General features: G+C 41.4%; 1 protein-coding gene and 1 long non-coding RNA gene across 2 annotated transcripts; both read right to left on the reverse strand.

Moving 5' to 3' along the window:
- Window positions 1-10,178: 10,178 nt before the first annotated feature.
- Window positions 10,179-11,102, reverse strand: LOC133526160 (uncharacterized). Its single transcript, XR_009800698.1, has 2 exons — window positions 10,838-11,102; window positions 10,179-10,563 (listed from the first exon to the last, which is right to left on the reverse strand). It is a non-coding gene; the product is annotated as an uncharacterized LOC133526160 (long non-coding RNA).
- A 1,777-nt stretch (window positions 11,103-12,879) lies between these two features.
- On the reverse strand, window positions 12,880-18,334 carry LOC133526159 (membrane-bound alkaline phosphatase-like). The gene is made up of 5 exons (XM_061862646.1): window positions 17,331-18,334; window positions 15,489-15,681; window positions 15,195-15,367; window positions 13,566-14,223; window positions 12,880-13,341 (listed from the first exon to the last, which is right to left on the reverse strand). The coding sequence occupies exons 1-5, from the start codon at window positions 17,685-17,687 to the stop codon at window positions 13,076-13,078; spliced, it is 1,647 nt and encodes a 548-aa protein (XP_061718630.1). The 5' UTR covers window positions 17,688-18,334; the 3' UTR covers window positions 12,880-13,075.
- Window positions 18,335-18,967: the final 633 nt, after the last annotated feature.

Here is an 18,967-nt window from a genome sequence, read left to right on the forward strand (position 1 = left end):
CGAGTTGAGTTTAAGAATAGACAGGAGCGCGATGTAGCACTCTCCAAAACAAACGAAGTAGATGCTGGAGTTACTGCTGAGGTATCTCGTTCGCTGAAACCAATGGTCGTCCTTAAGGGCGTCTCTGTGGACGTACCAGCCGAAGAACTTGTGGACATCATCACCAACCAAAATCAATCAATTAAAGAATCCATCAATGAAAACAACAGAATTAAATTACATTTCAAGAAAGGTAACAAAAATCCTAAGCTCTATAACGCTGTACTGATGACTACACCATCCACTTACAACGCCATAATTAAATTAAATAAAATTAACGTTGACCATCAAAGGGTACACGTGGAGGAACACGTGCCACTCTTGCACTGCTTCAAGTGCTTGCAATTTGGGCACACTAGGAAACATTGCAAATCCGAAACCACCACCTGCTCTCATTGCGCCTCACCTGATCACGATTTTAAATGCTGCCCACACCGAGAAGATAGAACAAAAACTAAGTGTCACAATTGCGAAGCACACAACAAACAACAATCTGAAGATAAAAATAAACATAATACATCACACAGCGCCACCTCATCCACCTGCCCCAGAATGCAATCTATGATCAAGAAGATAAAATCTCGTATAGAATATGACAACTCATAAATATGTAACACTTCATTCGATTCAAATATATAACATTAAGATTAAATAAAAAATTCATTGTAACTTGCCTTAATCAAATTAAGATTAATATCTACTACTAGGTGACTACGGATAGGCGGCCGGGCGGCCGCCCGCACTCGTACACTCATGTGAGTCGCGAGACGGGCGGCCGGGCGGCCGTGCCCGCACCTGCATACTATTACTAATTCATGGATCGTTAGTCGCCCGTATATTTAGCGGGGACTAATGCTCTAACAACAATTATATAATTAACCATTACATTCCAATACCAATTATATCTCATCTAATCTTAATTTGATATCTTAGTAAATATAGTTTCTGTCTATTATTTATTGCTAATTCAATAGTTTAATGTATGTATAATTTAATTTTGTAACTGTAACTGTTTATGCTCACTGTACTTTAATCTGCGGCCTGCAGGATTAACTGGTATTCCGGGGAATGCTGCAGGCACAAGAGTCCCTAAACAACATTTCAAATCTCTCTGTAAAATCGCAACTCTCTTGCAAGGGGGCGGTGGCCGGGCGGCCGCCCGCACTCACTGACATTGTTGAGGGGCGGGTGAGGCGGGCGGTCGGGCGGCACTTAGCACCCCCTTTTCAACTATTTTAGGATAGCTGGTCGCCCGTACCCATAGCGAGGGCCAGCTATCCATAAATTCAACTCAAACAAACACTCCAGTAACACTCAACACTCACCTAATAAAAACACACTACACTCTACACGAAGTGGAGGAGTTTTTAGTCCGTAGGCGGCTGGGCACCATTCCCAGCTGAGTCGGACATAACCGTCGGTACGGGCCGGCGGTATACATGAGTATTCTCTCCTTCACCGCAAAAAAAAAAAAAAAAAAAAACCTAACCTAACCTAACCTAACCTAACCTAACCTAACCTAACCTAACCTAACCTAACCTAACCTAACCTAACCTAACCTAACCTAACCTAACCTAACCTAACCTAACCTAACCTAACCTAACCTAACCTAACCTAACCTAACCTAACCTGCCGTGTGGTGCCGGCGTTTAGAATAGCACCACCCCATCTCGTCCCGTGGGTGTCGTAAAAGGCGACTAAGGGAAAAACCGACGGATGGGCAGCAGCGTCTGTCGAGTGTCGTCATCAACACCTACTGCGGTCCCAACTCGTTCAATCAACTCAAACTCCCAAAAACAAACCCCCATTTAAATCAAACCCCCAACATTACTATCATCTTCAACCCGCCGTGTGGTGCCGGCGTTAGAATAGCACCACCCCATCTCGTCCCGTGGGTGTCGTAAAAGGCGACTAAGGGAAAAACCGACGGACGGGCAGCAGCGTCCGTTGAGTGCCTTTATCTATCTCTACTGCGGTCCCTCCAACCAAAACCAATTTTAACAATCTAAAAATAACAACTATTTCTCGACCGAACATTAAACTTTTCGCAAATTCCAAACCAAATTTTACATTAATTAAGACAAATAACTATCACCAACTAAAAACAAACCTAATAAAATCGCATACAACTTAAACTTCACAAATCTCAACCCGGGCCCATGGCCGCCCGTACTCAATGCGGGGACCATGGGTCCATCAAAAGCTAAAACACAAGAACAACGCCGGGTCTCTAAAAACTGAGCATCACCATTGTTCGTCTGATGGTGATGCCGGACCCGGCATCGCATAACTCATGAAAACTAATCGCAAATGTCACCGCGGACACAGGGTCGCCCGTATCATTAGCGAGGGCCCTGTGTCTTCAAACGACACTAAAAAACCTTTTAAAAAAAAAAAAAAAAACCTAACCTAACCTAACCTAACCTAACCTAACCTAACCTAACCTAACCTAACCTAACCTAACCTAACCTAACCTAACCTAACCTAACCTAACCTAACCTAACCTAACCTAACCTAACCTAACCTAACCTAACCTAACCTAACCTAACCTAACCTAACCTAACCTAACCTAACCTAACCTAACCTAACCTAACCTAACCTAACCTAACCTAACCTAACCTAACCTAACCTAACCTAACCTAACCTAACCTAACCTAACCTAACCTAACCTAACCTAACCTAACCTAACCTAACCTAACCTAACCTAACCTAACCTAACCTAACCTAACCTAACCTAACCTAACCTAACCTAACCTAACCTAACCTAACCTAACCTAACCTAACCTAACCTAACCTAACCTAACCTAACCTAACCTAACCTAACCTAACCTAACCTAACCTAACCTAACCTAACCTAACCTAACCTAACCTAACCTAACCTAACCTAACCTAACCTAACCTAACCTAACCTAACCTAACCTAACCTAACCTAACCTAACCTAACCCCGCCGTGTTTATCTCAAACTCGCCGTGTGGTGCCGGCGTTAGAATAGCACCACCCCATCTCGTCCCGTGGGTGTCGTAAAAGGCGACTAAGGGAAAACCGACGGACGGGCAGCAGCGTCCGTCGAGTACCTTTATTTATCTCTACTGCGGTCCCTCCAACCACAACCAATTTCATCAATTTAAAAATCTCAACCATCTCTCCACCACCATCTTAAACCCCTATCTTAAACACAATTAAACATAACTGTCAACAACTCAAAACAACCCCTCTTCTATAAATTAAACCCCCTATCTTAAAAATCAACCCCAACCTCACAAAACTCAACCTGGGCCCATGGCCGCCCGTAATCAATGCGGGGACCATGGGTCCATTTATAGCTAAACCATAAGAACAACGCCGGGCCTCTAAACTGAGCATCACCATTGCTTTTCGTCTGATGGTGATGCCGGGCCCGGCATCGCATAACTCACTAAAACCCCTCACTAATGTCACCTCGGGCACAGGGTCGCCCGTATCCCTAGCGAGGGCCCTGTGTCTTCAAATGACGCAACAAACTTTTCAAAAAAAAAACCCCGCCGTGTGGTGCCGGCGTTAGAATAGCACCACCCCATCTCGTCCCGTGGGAGTCGTAAAAGGCGACTGAGGGAAAACCGACGGATGGGCAGCAGCGTCCGTCGAGAGTCGTCATCAACACCTACTGCGGTCCTAAATCGTTCAATCAACTCAAAACTTCAAAAACAAACCCCCATTTAAATCAAACCCCCAACATCTCTATCATCTTCAACCCGCCGTGTGGTGCCGGCGTTAGAATAGCACCACCCCATCTCGTCCCGTGGGTGTCGTAAAAGGCGACTAAGGGAAAAACCGACGGACGGGCAGCAGCGTCCGTTGAGTGCCTTTATCTATCTCTACTGCGGTCCCTCCAACCAAAACCAATTTTAACAATCTAAAAATAACAACTATTTCTCGACCTAACAAACTTTTCGCAAATTCCAAACCAAATTTTACATTAATTAAAACCAAACAACTTTCACCAACTAAAAACAAATCTAATAAATCGCATACAACTTAAACTTCACAAAACTCAACCCGGGCCCATGGCCGCCCGTACCCATGCGGGGACCATGGGTCCATCAAAAGCTAAAACACAAGAATAACGCCGGGTCTCTAAACTGAGCATCACCATTGTTTTCGACTGATGGTGATGCCGGACCCGGCATCGTATAAATCATAACAGCCTCTCAAAAAGTCACCGCGGACACAGGGTCGCCCGTATCATTAGCGAGGGCCCTGTGTCTTCAATCGACACTCATAAACCTTTCAAAAAAAAAAAAAAAAAAAAAACCTAACCTAACCACTAAAAAGTGCGCCACAACCGCAGCCGCCAGCAACCCTGAAAAGAGACAACGGTACTTACACCACGTCGATCTTGAACACCGCCGAAATGCTCGCTGAGAAGTTCTTCCCCGATGACACCGCAGCCGACGACAGCCCACACCACCTGCAAATAAGAACACACATTAATAATAATAATAACACACAACAAGAAACAGAAAATAACGAACAACTATTCACAGTCCATGAAATTACAGCAATAGTTAAGAATATGAGCCCAAAAAGAGCACCAGGAACAGATAACCTCACGGCAGATATATGCAAACATTACATAGAGTGCTATCCTGAAATAACTACTAAATTATATAATAGATGCCTTTCACTCAACTACTTCCCCGCTTGTTGGAAAACGGCATACGTGAAAACAATCCCTAAACCCAATAAAGCAAGCTACACAGAAATATCTGCGTACCGACCCATTGGATTGATTAATGTCTTTGGCAAAATACTGGAAAAGCTTATTGCATCACGTCTCACATATTACACCGTAACAAACAATGCATGCAGTGATCAACAATTCGGGTTTAAAGAACAGCGGTCTACCACTGACGCTCTCAACAACGCAATTAATAAACTTAAATTCTGCAAAAACGCCAATAAGCTAGTCGTTGCAATCTCATTAGACATCGCTGGTGCTTTCGACAATGCCTGGTGGCCCGCGCTCTTGAAAAGACTGACAGACATACATTGCCCCAGTAACATACTTAACATTATACGAAGCTATCTAACTGACCGAAGGATAATACTCAACTACTCAGACGCCTCTGTCACTAAAGTGCAAACCAGGGGATGTGTCCAAGGCTCAGTCCTTGGACCCATCTTTTGGAACACCATTGTGGACACGCTATTGGAACACAACTTGACAAACGATAATCATATCCAGGCATACGCTGATGATATATTACTAATCTGCTCTGGCAAAAATATTCAAGAACTAGAAGAAAATGCCAACAACTTATTAGAAACAGTTTTTCAATGGGGTATAAACAACAAATTAAAATTTGGACCGGAAAAAACAAAAATGATCACTAATACACCTAAAGCTAAAGCCGCGAAAATTTTTATGAATAACACACCAATCCCATTTGACAGTCACTTTAAATTACTCGGAGTTATCATAGATCAAAACCTACGATTCATTCAACATGCAGAATACACTATAAAAAAGGCACAAGCCATATATAAAAGATTATGCATATTTGTAAAACCTACCTGGGGTGTGCATGCCTCCAACATAAACACAATTTACAGGCAAGTAATAGAACCCATAATTACTTACGCGGCTGAAATCTGGTGGCATGCCACCAACTACAAAAGGATCCACAACGCTCTATTGAGTTTGCAACGCGGTTTCGCGATAAAATAATACATGGCTTTAGAACCTTACCGACAATATCATCAATTGCTTTAGCTGGATTAACGCCGTTACCAGACAAAGTCAAAGAAGTCGCCTCCATTGAAACCGTAAAAAGAACACTAACTACAAATTACTTACCTGATGACGTGATATATGATAAGAGGGCGCCAGTCACAGAACTATTACACCCTGCTCGTCGACCTCATATAGAGCTAGAAGAAATAAACAACATTAATGACCTGGAGCCCTACTACTCCACCGATATGCATAGGATCTATACTGACGGTAGCAAGCACGATGGAGTAGTAGGTGCTGCTGTAATAATACATTATCCTGATGGTCGTAGCACCAGCAAGAAACTAAAGCTGCACAATAGCTGCACTGTGTTCCAGGCCGAGTGCCTGGCAATTGATGAGGCGTGCAACATGTGCCGGACACTCGGCTTGGAACAAGCCACAATTTTTTCCGATTCTAAAGCTGCGCTCTTTGAGCTTACAAACCGCAACAGCACTAACGCAATGATAAACAGGGCACATAAAAACATAGTGCAAATCAGAGAGCAGGGTAAAAACATACAATTTAGGTGGATTAAGGCGCATGTTGGCTTGCTCGGCAACGAAGAGGCCGACATGACAGCCAAAGCTGCTGCTTCACAGCATAAAGCACCGGACTACACCAAATTCCCGCTGTCCTATCATAAAAGGAATCACCGCATGGACACAGCCAAAACTAATAATGCCACATATCAAGATAGTATCACTGGAGCTCATTTAAAAAAGTGGCTGCCAACAATAGAACATATTGAAACTTTCAAAAAGCACTTCGAACTCACCTTCCAAATGACTCAGGTACTAACTGGTCATGGATACTGTAAAGCCTACCTCAAAAAGTACCATATAACAGACTCCAACGCTTGTCCATGTGATGATAATACACCTCAAACCATGAAGCATTTGCTTGAACAATGTCCACGCTACCAAAACTCCCGACTCAACCACGAAATTAATTGTAATATCCACAATATTGAACCCTATAACCTGGAACAAATTATACAGAAAGAATCAACTAAGAACAGTTTTAAAATACATATTAACCATATAATTAACACACTGAAAAAATTCAACAACACTTAGACAATATACATAACGCATAAAATTATAATCGTAAATAAAGTAAAAGCTCAGTAATAATCAACAGCAACAATAATAACAGATATATAATCAATACAGCCCAAATAAATTGGCTACCCGTATCATTAGCGGGAGCCACAGAAGTTTGACAGGTCCAACGGTCGCCCGTATCCCTCGCGAGGGCCGTTGGAACTATTCATAGTTTTAACAAAAAAAAAAAAAAAAAAAAAAAAACCTAACCTAACCTAACCTAACCTAACCTAACCTAACCTAACCTAACCTAACCTAACCTAACCTAACCTAACCTAACCTAACCTAACCTAACCTAACCTAACCTAACCTAACTCTGAACCTAACCTAACTCTGAACCTAACCTAACTCTGAACCTAACCTAACTCTGAACCTAACCTAACTCTGAACCTAACCTAACTCTGAACCTAACCTAACTCTGAACCTAACCTAACTCTGAACCTAACCTAACTCTGAACCTAACCTAACTCTGAACCTAACCTAACTCTGAACCTAACCTAACTCTGAACCTAACCTAACTCTGAACCTAACCTAACTCTGAACCTAACCTAACTCTGAACCTAACCTAACTCTGAACCTAACCTAACTCTGAACCTAACCTAACTCTGAACCTAACCTAACTCTGAACCTAACCTAACTCTGAACCTAACCTAACTCTGAACCTAACCTAACTCTGAACCTAACCTAACTCTGAACCTAACCTAACTCTGAACCTAACCTAACTCTGAACCTAACCTAACTCTGAACCTAACCTAACTCTGAACCTAACCTAACTCTGAACCTAACCTAACTCTGAACCTAACCTAACTCTGAACCTAACCTAACTCTGAACCTAACCTAACTCTGAACCTAACCTAACTCTGAACCTAACCTAACTCTGAACCTAACCTAACTCTGAACCTAACCTAACTCTGAACCTAACCTAACTCTGAACCTAACCTAACTCTGAACCTAACCTAACTCTGAACCTAACCTAACTCTGAACCTAACCTAACTCCGAACCATACCTAACCCATGTAAATTGTAAAACCGCCACATGATTCTGAGGGAAATTTTAACAGCGCGATTTATCTATAGCGCTTTTGTTGGATAGCGCCATCTATTAGGAACAAAAATAATTTATTTTAAATTAGTTTCTTGGTTTTTTTTTTTTTTTTTAGAACTTTTATGACTTAAGTAATAATTATAATTAAATCAGTAATAAACAAAATTATTGCTAGTAATTGCCATGTAGATATAGGTTCAGTATATATTTCTATTATGAACCCCAGAACCCCGCAAACTCTTTTGATTTTGCAATCTGGATGGCGTGATAGTATTAAGTTAAAAAAAAAAAAAAAAAAAGATATTAGAAACCTAAATATCATTTTTGAAGACCTATCCCACACAGATACCTTACACGTATCGGTTTGATGAAAAAAAAAATTGTTTTTTTTCTATTTTTGTGTAAACATCATAATGCGGTTCATAGAATACATCTACTTACCAAGGTTGAACAGTATAGCTTTTATAGTTTCGGAAAAAAGTGGCTGTGACAGAATCGGTCAGACAGACGGACATGACGTTAAGGGTTCCGTTTTTTTTTTTTTTTGCTATTTGGCTACGGAACCCTAAAAAGTGTTTTCATGTCAGCGGGTTCGCTTATTTCAGAACATGTATTTTGTATATCTAAGTTGTAAGTTATAATGTTGGTTGTTACTTGTTAGTACAAGTGTTTCTACTCATTAAGAGATGGCGGTAGTAGTATCTTTAATTTTTTAACCTTCTGTTGGTCCCTGGACTCTGCAGGTCTACAAAGACAAAATGTTACTTTATTAATGCGAAAATGTATGTCTCCGACTATTTTACAACCGAAGGAACATGATAATACATGTAAATTTGAATTTAGAAGTTTGACTACTAACGACATCTGTGACCTCTGAGATGCATCACAAAGCTTTGTTAGGTACGGTATTCATCGCTGGAGGGTGTTGGTAGTACTTGTGTAATAATTATTTTTAGCACACCAGGGTGGTTTCAATCAATACAATTAAAAGAAACATTATTTAAGCTCATCAAAAATGTAATTGTAATTAGGCGAAAATTGGTAATAATTGTTTATATTTATTTACTTTAAATAGCAAGGCATCTTAGGATATGTTTTACAAACTAGTTGACAGACTACACACGCAGCTATAATGTATATTGTTGTAAATTTATGTATATTGTAGCTCGGAATATTACAATATATTTTGGTATATTTGCATAGGACGTTGCTTTTCTGACGTGACTTTGTAACCGATAGGACAGCAACGAGTTTTATGATGGCAAAAATGCATATTTGTTGAATATTTTTTTAATTATTTTGTATCTTTATCGTGTGTGGTTATTGTATTCATTTTATTAGCTATAATAGAATTCATATTATATATCTATATGTGAATGTTTGAACTATAAGATTGTCAATGTCAGTTGTCGATAAGGTTGTTTTCAAATCGGATCTTTATGGAATAGTGTTTTTATTAAAACCCGACAATAAGAACACTTGATTGAAAACGGCATATATTTCGGTATTGTACGGTATGTATGTATATGACGGCAGAATAAGTAGTTACTCCACAATTATTTAAATTTACATTGGTACTGCGATTTATTGCCTTTTGCTTTGACGATCGTGCTTTCTGATCATTTTGATTTGAGCTAGGCAGCTGTTGTGACAGAAGTGGTGTGCCACTTCTCCTTATATTCATATTTTTATGGGTCCTATAACTTTAGGTATGGTTATCTTATCTTATACCTTTAAACGAGCAATTCTTGTATATATATATATATATATTTCTGTGATCTGGGAAACGGCACTAACGATTTCGCTGAAATTTGGTATATGGGGGTTTTTGGGGGTATACAATCGATCTAGATTAGTCTTTTGTTTGGAAAAACGCGTGTTTTCAAGTTTTCATGAGTTTTTCTTTCGACGCAGAATATGGTCGCTAATTTCGTGTTGACGGCCACTGTCCGTCTGGTCCAGCGGGTTAAGACGCGGACGGCTAGAAAAGAGTGTGTTACGGGTTCGAATCTCGCCCGGTGACCAACTTTTGTTTTTTTTTTATATATTTTTAAGTTTATATAGAATTTTTTTAAATTTTTATTGTTTTAGACAAGTTTAATTTAGTAAAAAAATGTAGTTAATGTTTGAGATAACAATATATACTTTCTCATAAATATGTCTAACATTTACCTATACTGATTACGTGTATAGGGAGCGTGCATGAACTATAGGAGGCAGCACATGAGCCGTCAGATTTTTGGCGCGTAGCGTAAATGTGATGTTTTTTGTTCCGATGTAGCCCACAAGATGGCAGAACCTACTATGCACAAGAAAACACGTGACGTGTAAATGTACATGTTTATGGTTCCGATTCAGGCCACAAGATGGTAGACCCTCCAACGCGCACGGTCCCTATAAGATTTATGCTTTCGAGTAATGATATAATAAGAGAAATTGACAATAGATGGCGTTATTCTGGGACAAGTGCTGTAAGGTTGAGATTACGATTATAGAAAAAACAAACAAATTAATGTGGATAACATCACAAGTAAGTAGCTAAAGCACTTTTGTTAAGGAAATCGGAAACAACGAAGGTAGCACAAACACCCAGACCTGAGACAATATAGAAAAGCGACATCTTGAAAACCTATCAGAAATATCTATGGTATAAATTAGCTGTCATAGTCTTAGGGCACTTTGACCTGACCTGAGCGTATTGTGTGACTTCGGTGGCCTATTTTTTTTTTATATTTTAATATTTGACCTTTCATTCTGAAAAAGGACCTAAATAAAAAAAAAAAGTAAGGAAAGCCTTCATGTGGTCATAACAGTTTTTAGGATCACTGAAATCAAATACCGGATCTACACAGAAATCGATTGTAAATAATAATAATTGTCAGTTCATATTTTACCTTGAAAACCTATCAGAAATATCTATGGTATGTTTAGCTGTGATAGTCTTAGGGCACTTCTCTGACCTGAGCGTATTGTGTGACTTTGGTGGCCCAATTTTTTTTATTATCTTTTAATATTTGACCTTTCATTCTGAAAAAGGACCTAAATAAAATAAAAAGTAAGGAAAGCCTTCATGTGATCATATCAGTTTTTAGGATCACTGAAATCAAACACCTGGTCTACACAGAAATCGATTGTAAATAATAATAATTGTCAGTTCACATTTTAAAAAAGCGGCCAAGTGCGAGTCGAACCCTTTCCGTATCATTTATGACGTATTAAAAAAACTACTTACTAGATCTCGTTCAAACCAATTTTCGGTGGAAGTTTGCATGGTAGTGTATATCATATATTTTTTTAGATTTTTCATTTTGTTATTTTAGAAGTTACAGGGGGGGGGGGGGGGACACAATTTTTTACACTTTGGAAGTGTCTCTCGCGCAAACTATTCAGTTTAGAAAAAAATGATATTAGAAACCTAAATATCATTTTTGAAGACCTATCCATAGATACCCCACATGGGTTTGGGTTTGATGAAAAAAGTTTTTTTGAGTTTCAGTTCTAAGTATGGGGAACCCCCATAATTTATTGTTTTTTTATATTTTTGTGTAAAAATCCTAATTCGGTTCATAGAATACATCTATTTACCAAGTTTGAACAGTATAGCTCTTATAGTTTCGGAGAAAAGTGGCGGTGACATAATCGGACAGACAGACGGACATGACGAATCTATAAGGGTTCCGTTTTTTGCCATTTGGCTACGGAACCCTAAAAAGGACCTAAATAAAAAAAAAGTAAGGAAAGCTTTCATGTGATCATATCAGTTTTTAGGATCACTGAAATCTAACACCTGATCTACACAGAAATCGATTGTAAATAAGAATATAATATAGGTCGCCTAGGTAACTTATCATTATTAGATGATATTTTATGACCGTTGAGTAATAATTATAATATATTATTATTTCTTAAACGTCCTTATGTATACTTTTTACGATAAGTGCATGACCAGTAACAATCAGAAAAAAAAAAGATTTTTATGTTAAATATTATAATATAAGAGTATACATTAATGCTTTTTTTAAATAAGGCATTCAGTCTCCTTGAGTCAATTATAGCTTGGCATCTTTAAGACATACTTTTGACCAAATTTTCAGCAAAACATAAGTTCTCGAGTTAGGTCAGCAACACTAACAGTATTTTTCCCTGTAAGCGTAAGCTTCACCCGCGTCCAAACATTTTCAATTGGATTGGCGTCGGGTGATTGTGAGGGCCAATCCAAAACATCGACGCCATTTTCAGTTTGCCATGCAGTACAGTGCTGACTTCGGTGTTTAGGGTCATTAAAAAGCGTTATGCTTTGGAAACATCTTTTTAGCGGAAGGCAACAATGCCTTTTCATAAATTTTGACCATTTTAGGCTGGACGCCTGTCCAGTGTACCGGTGAACAAGTGCAGATGGCCAAAACCCTGCTTCTAGAAGCATCTCTAAACGTGTACCTTTTCTGGGTGTTTTACAGTTCGCATGAGCACACTGTTATCTGCCGTAGACCAAGCTCGACTCGAGTAATTAGCTGGCCAAAACGAAGCTTGAATGGATTTTTTTTTATTACAATTTCGGTTTTTGTTTTCTCTTGCACACGATAATCTTTTTTCAAATGTTTTTCAATAAGGAGTGGCTTCTTCACCGTACTGCGATATTTTGAAACCAATTTCATTCAAGGCCTTCTGATTGTATCCAGAGATATCTTCAAATCTTTTTTCTCTTTCATATACAGCAGCTTGATTTCATGTCATTTTGGGTCCTTTAGAGTGTGTACAGAGGAATATTGCCTCATAACGTGAAACGTAAGCGGCACTCATTTTGGAAAATGAGCATATAGAGGCGGGAAACTGTCAAAAGTTTTTTAACGAAGCATTGTAATTAAAAGGACTGCCTATTCAGCTAGTACTTATTTTCTGTACATCTCAATAAAATATATATAAAAACACTGGTCACACTGTTGTCAAACACACTGTTAGTAATTAAAAACTTACATAACGTCTTTACATAAACAATCAACAAATGTAGTCCAGTCTATGAGTTAAACACTAAACGCAGCTTTTTGGCATCGTACGTTGTAAATGGCTGATAGTAAGATCACGCATCCAGAGGAGTTCAACGTTGTGTGGACTAATGCGACGCCGCGTATCGTTTAGTGCAGGCGGAAGAGCGCTACGATGAGCGTGAGCAGGAGCGCCGCAGCAGGGGTGGTGAGTGAGGCGCTGCTGCAGAGCTGGCGGTGCTGCGCGGCGGGGCCCAGGCACGCCGCGTGCGCCATGAGGTGCGGCAGCTGGCTCTGCTCGTACAGCCCCGTGAACAGCGCCTGCGCCGGCCCGCGAGCGAACACCGCCACGTCGTCACCGCCGTGCGTCTCCGACTCGAGCGGTACCTCTGCATGTGTTCGCCAAGCGACTGCCACTGAAAGTTACAAAAAAAAAAATATTTAAGTGCAACCAGGTAGGTACAGACCGATAACAGTTTTGAATGATTTACGGTTAGTTTCACTAGACTTATCCCGGACTTAGACCGGGATCCATATCCCGTGATTACCTTTAGTATTGTTTTTTAGCTGCCGATCCAAAGTCGATATAAGTCTAGGCACAGACCGATGATAATATGTTTAAGGTAGATGATGGACTTACGGAAGGTATTGTCACTAGTAACATCAGCACGCCTTCCATCGACGTGGTCGCGATAGCCGGGCCCGTTGGTGTAGGATAGCGTCATGTAGGGCACGCCATCGTCACCAATATCGTCAGAGATGCCGAGGATGTCGTTGCCGCGGCGCGAGTAACCGTTGTACGCCATGACGTGGGCGTGATCCGCCGTGAGCACGAGCAGTGTGTTCGCGGCCGGCAACAGCTCGTCGGCGCGCTGCACCGCGTCGGCCAGCGCCAGCGTCTCGTCCAGTGCCAGGTGCGGCATGTTATCGTGGTGGGCGTGGTCGATGCGCCCGCTCTCGACGAACAAGAAGAAGCCGAGCGGGTTTTTGGACAGCACGCGGATGGCCGCCTCCGTCATCTCGGCCAGCGTGGGCTCGTCGTTGCCCGCCTGGCGCGCCTCCGCCGCGTACTGCATGTGGCCGCTTTCGAACAATCCCAGCAGGTAGTCGGGCGGGTTGTTTATGGCATCGAGTAGCTCGGTGCGGTTCCAGACATAAGCGTTCGATTGCCCAGCCTCTTCACGCTGCGCGCGCCATTCCTCAACCAAATCGCGTCCGTCCCAGCGCCGGCCCGGTTGGCCTTCCTCATCGTTTGTAGTGTTTGGTCGGAATTCGCGACGCCCACCGCCCAAAATCACCTACAACAGAAATACTATGTTTCAGTGTCCCTAACCTCAACCGTACCTTTATATAATAACCATTGCGCAACATACATAAAACAACAAACATAAAATAATGTATAACATGACGACCGTTCTGGCCTAGTGGCTATAAAGTATAACCCTGCCTATGAAGCCGATGGTCTCGGGCTCAAATCCTGATAAGGGCATCTTTTTGTATGACAAACACAGATATTTGTTTCTGACTCGTGGGTGCTTTTTATGTATTTAAGTATTTATATATTACCTATATATATATCGTTGTCTGAGTACCCACAAGACAAGCCTTCTTGAGCTTATAGTGGGGCTTAGTCAATTTGTGTAATTAATGTTCTATAATAATATTTATTATAAAAAAATAAAAAAAGCGGCCAAGTGCGAGTCGTACTCGCCCATGAAGGGTTCCGTACCATTGTTTTTTTTTTCTATTTTTGTGTAAAAATCTTAATGCGGTTCATAGAATACATTTACTTACCAAGATTGAACAGTATAGCTCTTATAGTTTCGGAAAAAAGTGGCTTTGACATAAACGGACAGACAGACGGACATGACGAATCTATAAGGGTTTCATTTTTTGCCATTTGGCTACGGAACCCTAAAAACATACTTATACGTTATATACAATACACTAAACTGTTTATCAAAATTTAAGTGATGTATAAGTCGTCCGATTATGTCCGTCCGTTATGACGACCGGTCTGGCCTCGTGGGTAGTGACCCTGCCTATGAAGCCGATGGTCCCGGGTTCAAATCCTGGTAAGGGCATTTATTCGTGTGATGAGCATGGATATTTGTTACTGAGTCATGGGTGTTTTCTATGTATTTAAGTATTCATAATTATTTATATATTATATATATCGTTGTCTAAGTACCCTCAACACAAGCCTTATTGAGCTTACTGTGGGACTTAGTCAATTTGTGTAATAATGTCCTATAATATAAGTACTGACCTGGAACTTGTTGCCGGGATGAGAGTTGATGAGCTGGTCGGCGATGTCGGGGCACTGCGCAGGGTCGTGCCCGGCGGCGCGGACCTCGCCGTCGTTCTCCCAGTCGCGGTTTGCAATGTTGGCGTATGCGCCGGCGGGAGACGCGTGCGTGATGCGCGTTGATGTCACGATGCCTGCAGAATGACAAGAGATTAGGTAATCATATAAAGCAAAGACTCTAAATTATTATGAATATTTAATTCAATAAGGTTTATGATCGTTAACATAATTCACTGATTGCAAGAGTTTTCTGACCGGCGCTGCGTCCGTCAGCGAGCGCCCAGGCGGCGATGGAGTCGACGTGCGTGGCGGTGTCGGCGGAGGCGGCGCAGTCGTAGCGCGGCACGGCCGCCGTCACTCCCAGCGTGCCGTAGTTGTTCTTCACGCCACACAGGTACGCCGTGGCCGTGCACGCCGAGTCCGGGATCTGCTTGTCCACGCAGTACGTCTGAAATCATACAACTTATAATAATTAGTTATACTAAGTTACTGGAATTTTAGCAAAACATCGTGATAACTAATCCTAGAGGTAACTTAACAGGTAAGGTTTTACTTTGAACTGTTCCAGACTGAGGGCCGATTTAGACGGCACGCGAACTCGCATGCGATTTTAGTTACATTGCGGACTATTGAGGTTACAACTAATTCGGCGACCGATCAAATACCGCAATGTAATGAAACTCGCATGCGAGTTCTCGCACCATGTAAATGAGTCATAACGCTGCGGAACCCAAATACAACTTCAGTCGCCGCCACGAACTTCGTCCACCTCGCACACGATTAGCTAAGTCTAAAAAATGTCTTCACACAATCATACTTCACATAGTCCGTAGTCATTATCTTTATGTTTTTGATCCTAAATGTCAAAGAACTTTCGCTACAAATTCTACGTGAATGGCAAATAGTCATATCATAATTGGAAGTTTACAGTCACATACGACTTTTTGTTTTCGAGCGTCACGAGCGTGTCAAGGTGACGTGACCGTGAGATCCGTAATAAATAACCTATGTATAATCGGAGAGCTCACTTATACCGGTTTCTAAAGCCCTTGACTCACGTATGATAAGTGAGCGTTATAAATATTTTTTTAATAATTGGTTACAGCGCCATTCCTTGTTGACTATCTGAATTATATTGACGTCGGGCGAGTTTTTGTAAAATAATTCAAAAGGATATTCATAAGATAGGATATTATATTATTTCTCACAACTAAGCTGGTATGAGCGTGCGACTTCAAACCACCATGCTATACCATGTTTATCGCAATAAAGTATTTCACTCATTCATTCATTTAACCCCGGTTCGTCGTACAGTCAGCGTCAAATACTTTGTAGCAACCAAAGTAGCCAAATAGTTCGTTACACCATATATTTAGTATGGTGTACCGAACTATTTGGGCACTTTGACTGCTACGAAGTATTTGACGCTGACTGTACCAATGAGTTTTTAGGAACTTATGTACGAAATATCATTTAATATTTATCAGTCGCTTTTCGGTGAATGAAAACGTCGTGAGGAAACCGGACTTATCCCAATAAGGCCTAGTTTACCCTCTGGGTTGGAAAATCAGATGGCAGTCGCTTTCGTTAAAACTAGTGCCTACGCCAATTCTGGGGATTAGTTGTCAAGCGGACCCCAGGCTCCCACGAACCGTGGCGAAATGACGGGACAACATGAGGAAGAAGAAGAAGAAGGAGTACTAAAACTACAATTGAAAGTTTCTTATACTAAAACTACATGGTACAATACATATTACTAAAACTAGATTGATAGCACTAACTAAAACCAATGTCTCGTTTTTTGTGTCTGGTCTCTCAAAATTAACTTCTCACCATCTGTCGACATAAGTCTAGATTTGCTCGATAGAAAAAGAGTATCTAAGGTGAAAAATTCGGTAAACTTTTGGTCAATAGACGTCGCTCCATGTCTTGGTTTTTATGTATACAAAACCTGTGATGTTATGCTTTTATTGCCCAACTTGTATTCTAGCTGAGGCGTCAGCGCCGAAAGTAATATACATCAGGAACAACGGTATGTTTAAAGTTCAATTTCATTGTTTTTTTTTAAGATATGAAAAATTTAAACGAACTACGAACCTTAGCAAGCCCGGTTATAGGAAAATGCTCGTAAGCAAGTCGCTCCTCCTCGCCGGTCCGACCGGCGCGCTGGCCGCGCAGCGTGCGCGCCGGCGCCAGCGTAGGCACCGACAGCCCGTCGCCCAGGAACATGATCACATTTTTCGCCACGTCGTCATAAGTGGGTTCCGTCAGCCGCTCGTCGATGGCGGCGAACGCCTCCGAGTACCAGTAGGCCGCGCCACGTTCGGCCGCGTCCGGCGTGGCGGCGCGCGAGCTCCCGGCGGCGGCGGGGCGCGCGGCGCGCTCCGGGTGGTAGCGGTCGGCGCGCGCCGGCAGCAGCAGCGCCAGCGGCAGCACCAGTAGCGAGAGACGCATGTTACGGGGTGCGGGAGCGCGCGGAACTCTTGACGCTCCAGAGGCAACTGAGCGAGTGCACTTCTCGATTGAACACAATACTTTATTACTTCTCGTTTTATCTTATCATTCCAAAGCGAACGAGATAAATAGGTATTGAAACTCTTACATCGATAGATTTAAGTATATTAGGACATTATTACACAAATTGACTTAAGTCCCCGGCATTATTTATTACACAAATTGAAAAATTCTGAATCCCCAGTTTATCATCATTAAATGAACAAAAATACGTAAACACATAATGATAAAATACACTTAAGGATCACAAGAATATACTAGCCGCTGCCATAAAATCGAACTTTCGTCCCCATTCTCAATTTCAAATAAAACTTAACCTTAAGCATTTTTAACCCGTAAACGTAAAGTGGGGTTACTATTTTTTATCGCTACAATCCTATAGTGTCAGGTGTCATCATACTTGTCGCAACACCAAGTGGCGAGTCGGGTAATAAAAGTCAGGTAGCGTATCTTTTATGCGTAATACTGCCTGTAGGGCTAAGATGGTCGGCTCTTTTTCATTTGTCATCATGCCTGTCACGTTCTTACAAGTATGTAAGCGCAAAAGTGGCGGGAATAATGACAAGTGATAAAAATGGAACCATGCTGCCACCCAGTGCCGGATTAAGACATTTTGGTGCCCTAAGCATTTCTAGACCATGGTGCCCCCTCATCAAGATTACATTGAATTTTATTGGTAAATTGAGTGACATTGATTGCCGCATTACTGCTGAGAATACAATTTTCAATCCGTCACATCATTTTGTCACGGAAATTGACAGTACTGCAGCAGTAATGTTCCAAGAGTAGGTAAGGTCAAGTGTAAGCAAATTCGAAGACCGTGTTTCGCATAAGTCCGGAGGCCAAGCCAACCATTTTCCAAGTGTAAGCGAAGACGTAAGACATAGGCCGTACTCCGCACAGAGTTTTGCAACCTCTAGAGCTTTCCTGCGAAGCTCATTCATGTGAGGGCAAAGGCCGAGCTTCAGTAGGGGCTTAGCCATTGGCCATTGGTTCTTGTCAGAACCAGTACCAATGGCCAAAAATATCTTAAATAGCAAATTTTTGTTTATGAATACGGGACTTAATAGGGTAAGTTTCAAAATGACGTCTGACCAGAAGACGTTTCAAGGACGGCGTTGTCCCCATGGTCTCGGAGAAAACTGTGTAAAGTCGACATCATTATTTTGACGTTGGTCGTAATTTTAGAACTTAATCAAACGGGATTAAGTCTCGTTTTC

Source organism: Cydia pomonella, chromosome 16, assembly GCF_033807575.1.
Source record: "Cydia pomonella isolate Wapato2018A chromosome 16, ilCydPomo1, whole genome shotgun sequence".
Classification (NCBI taxonomy): Eukaryota; Metazoa; Arthropoda; class Insecta; order Lepidoptera; family Tortricidae; genus Cydia; species Cydia pomonella.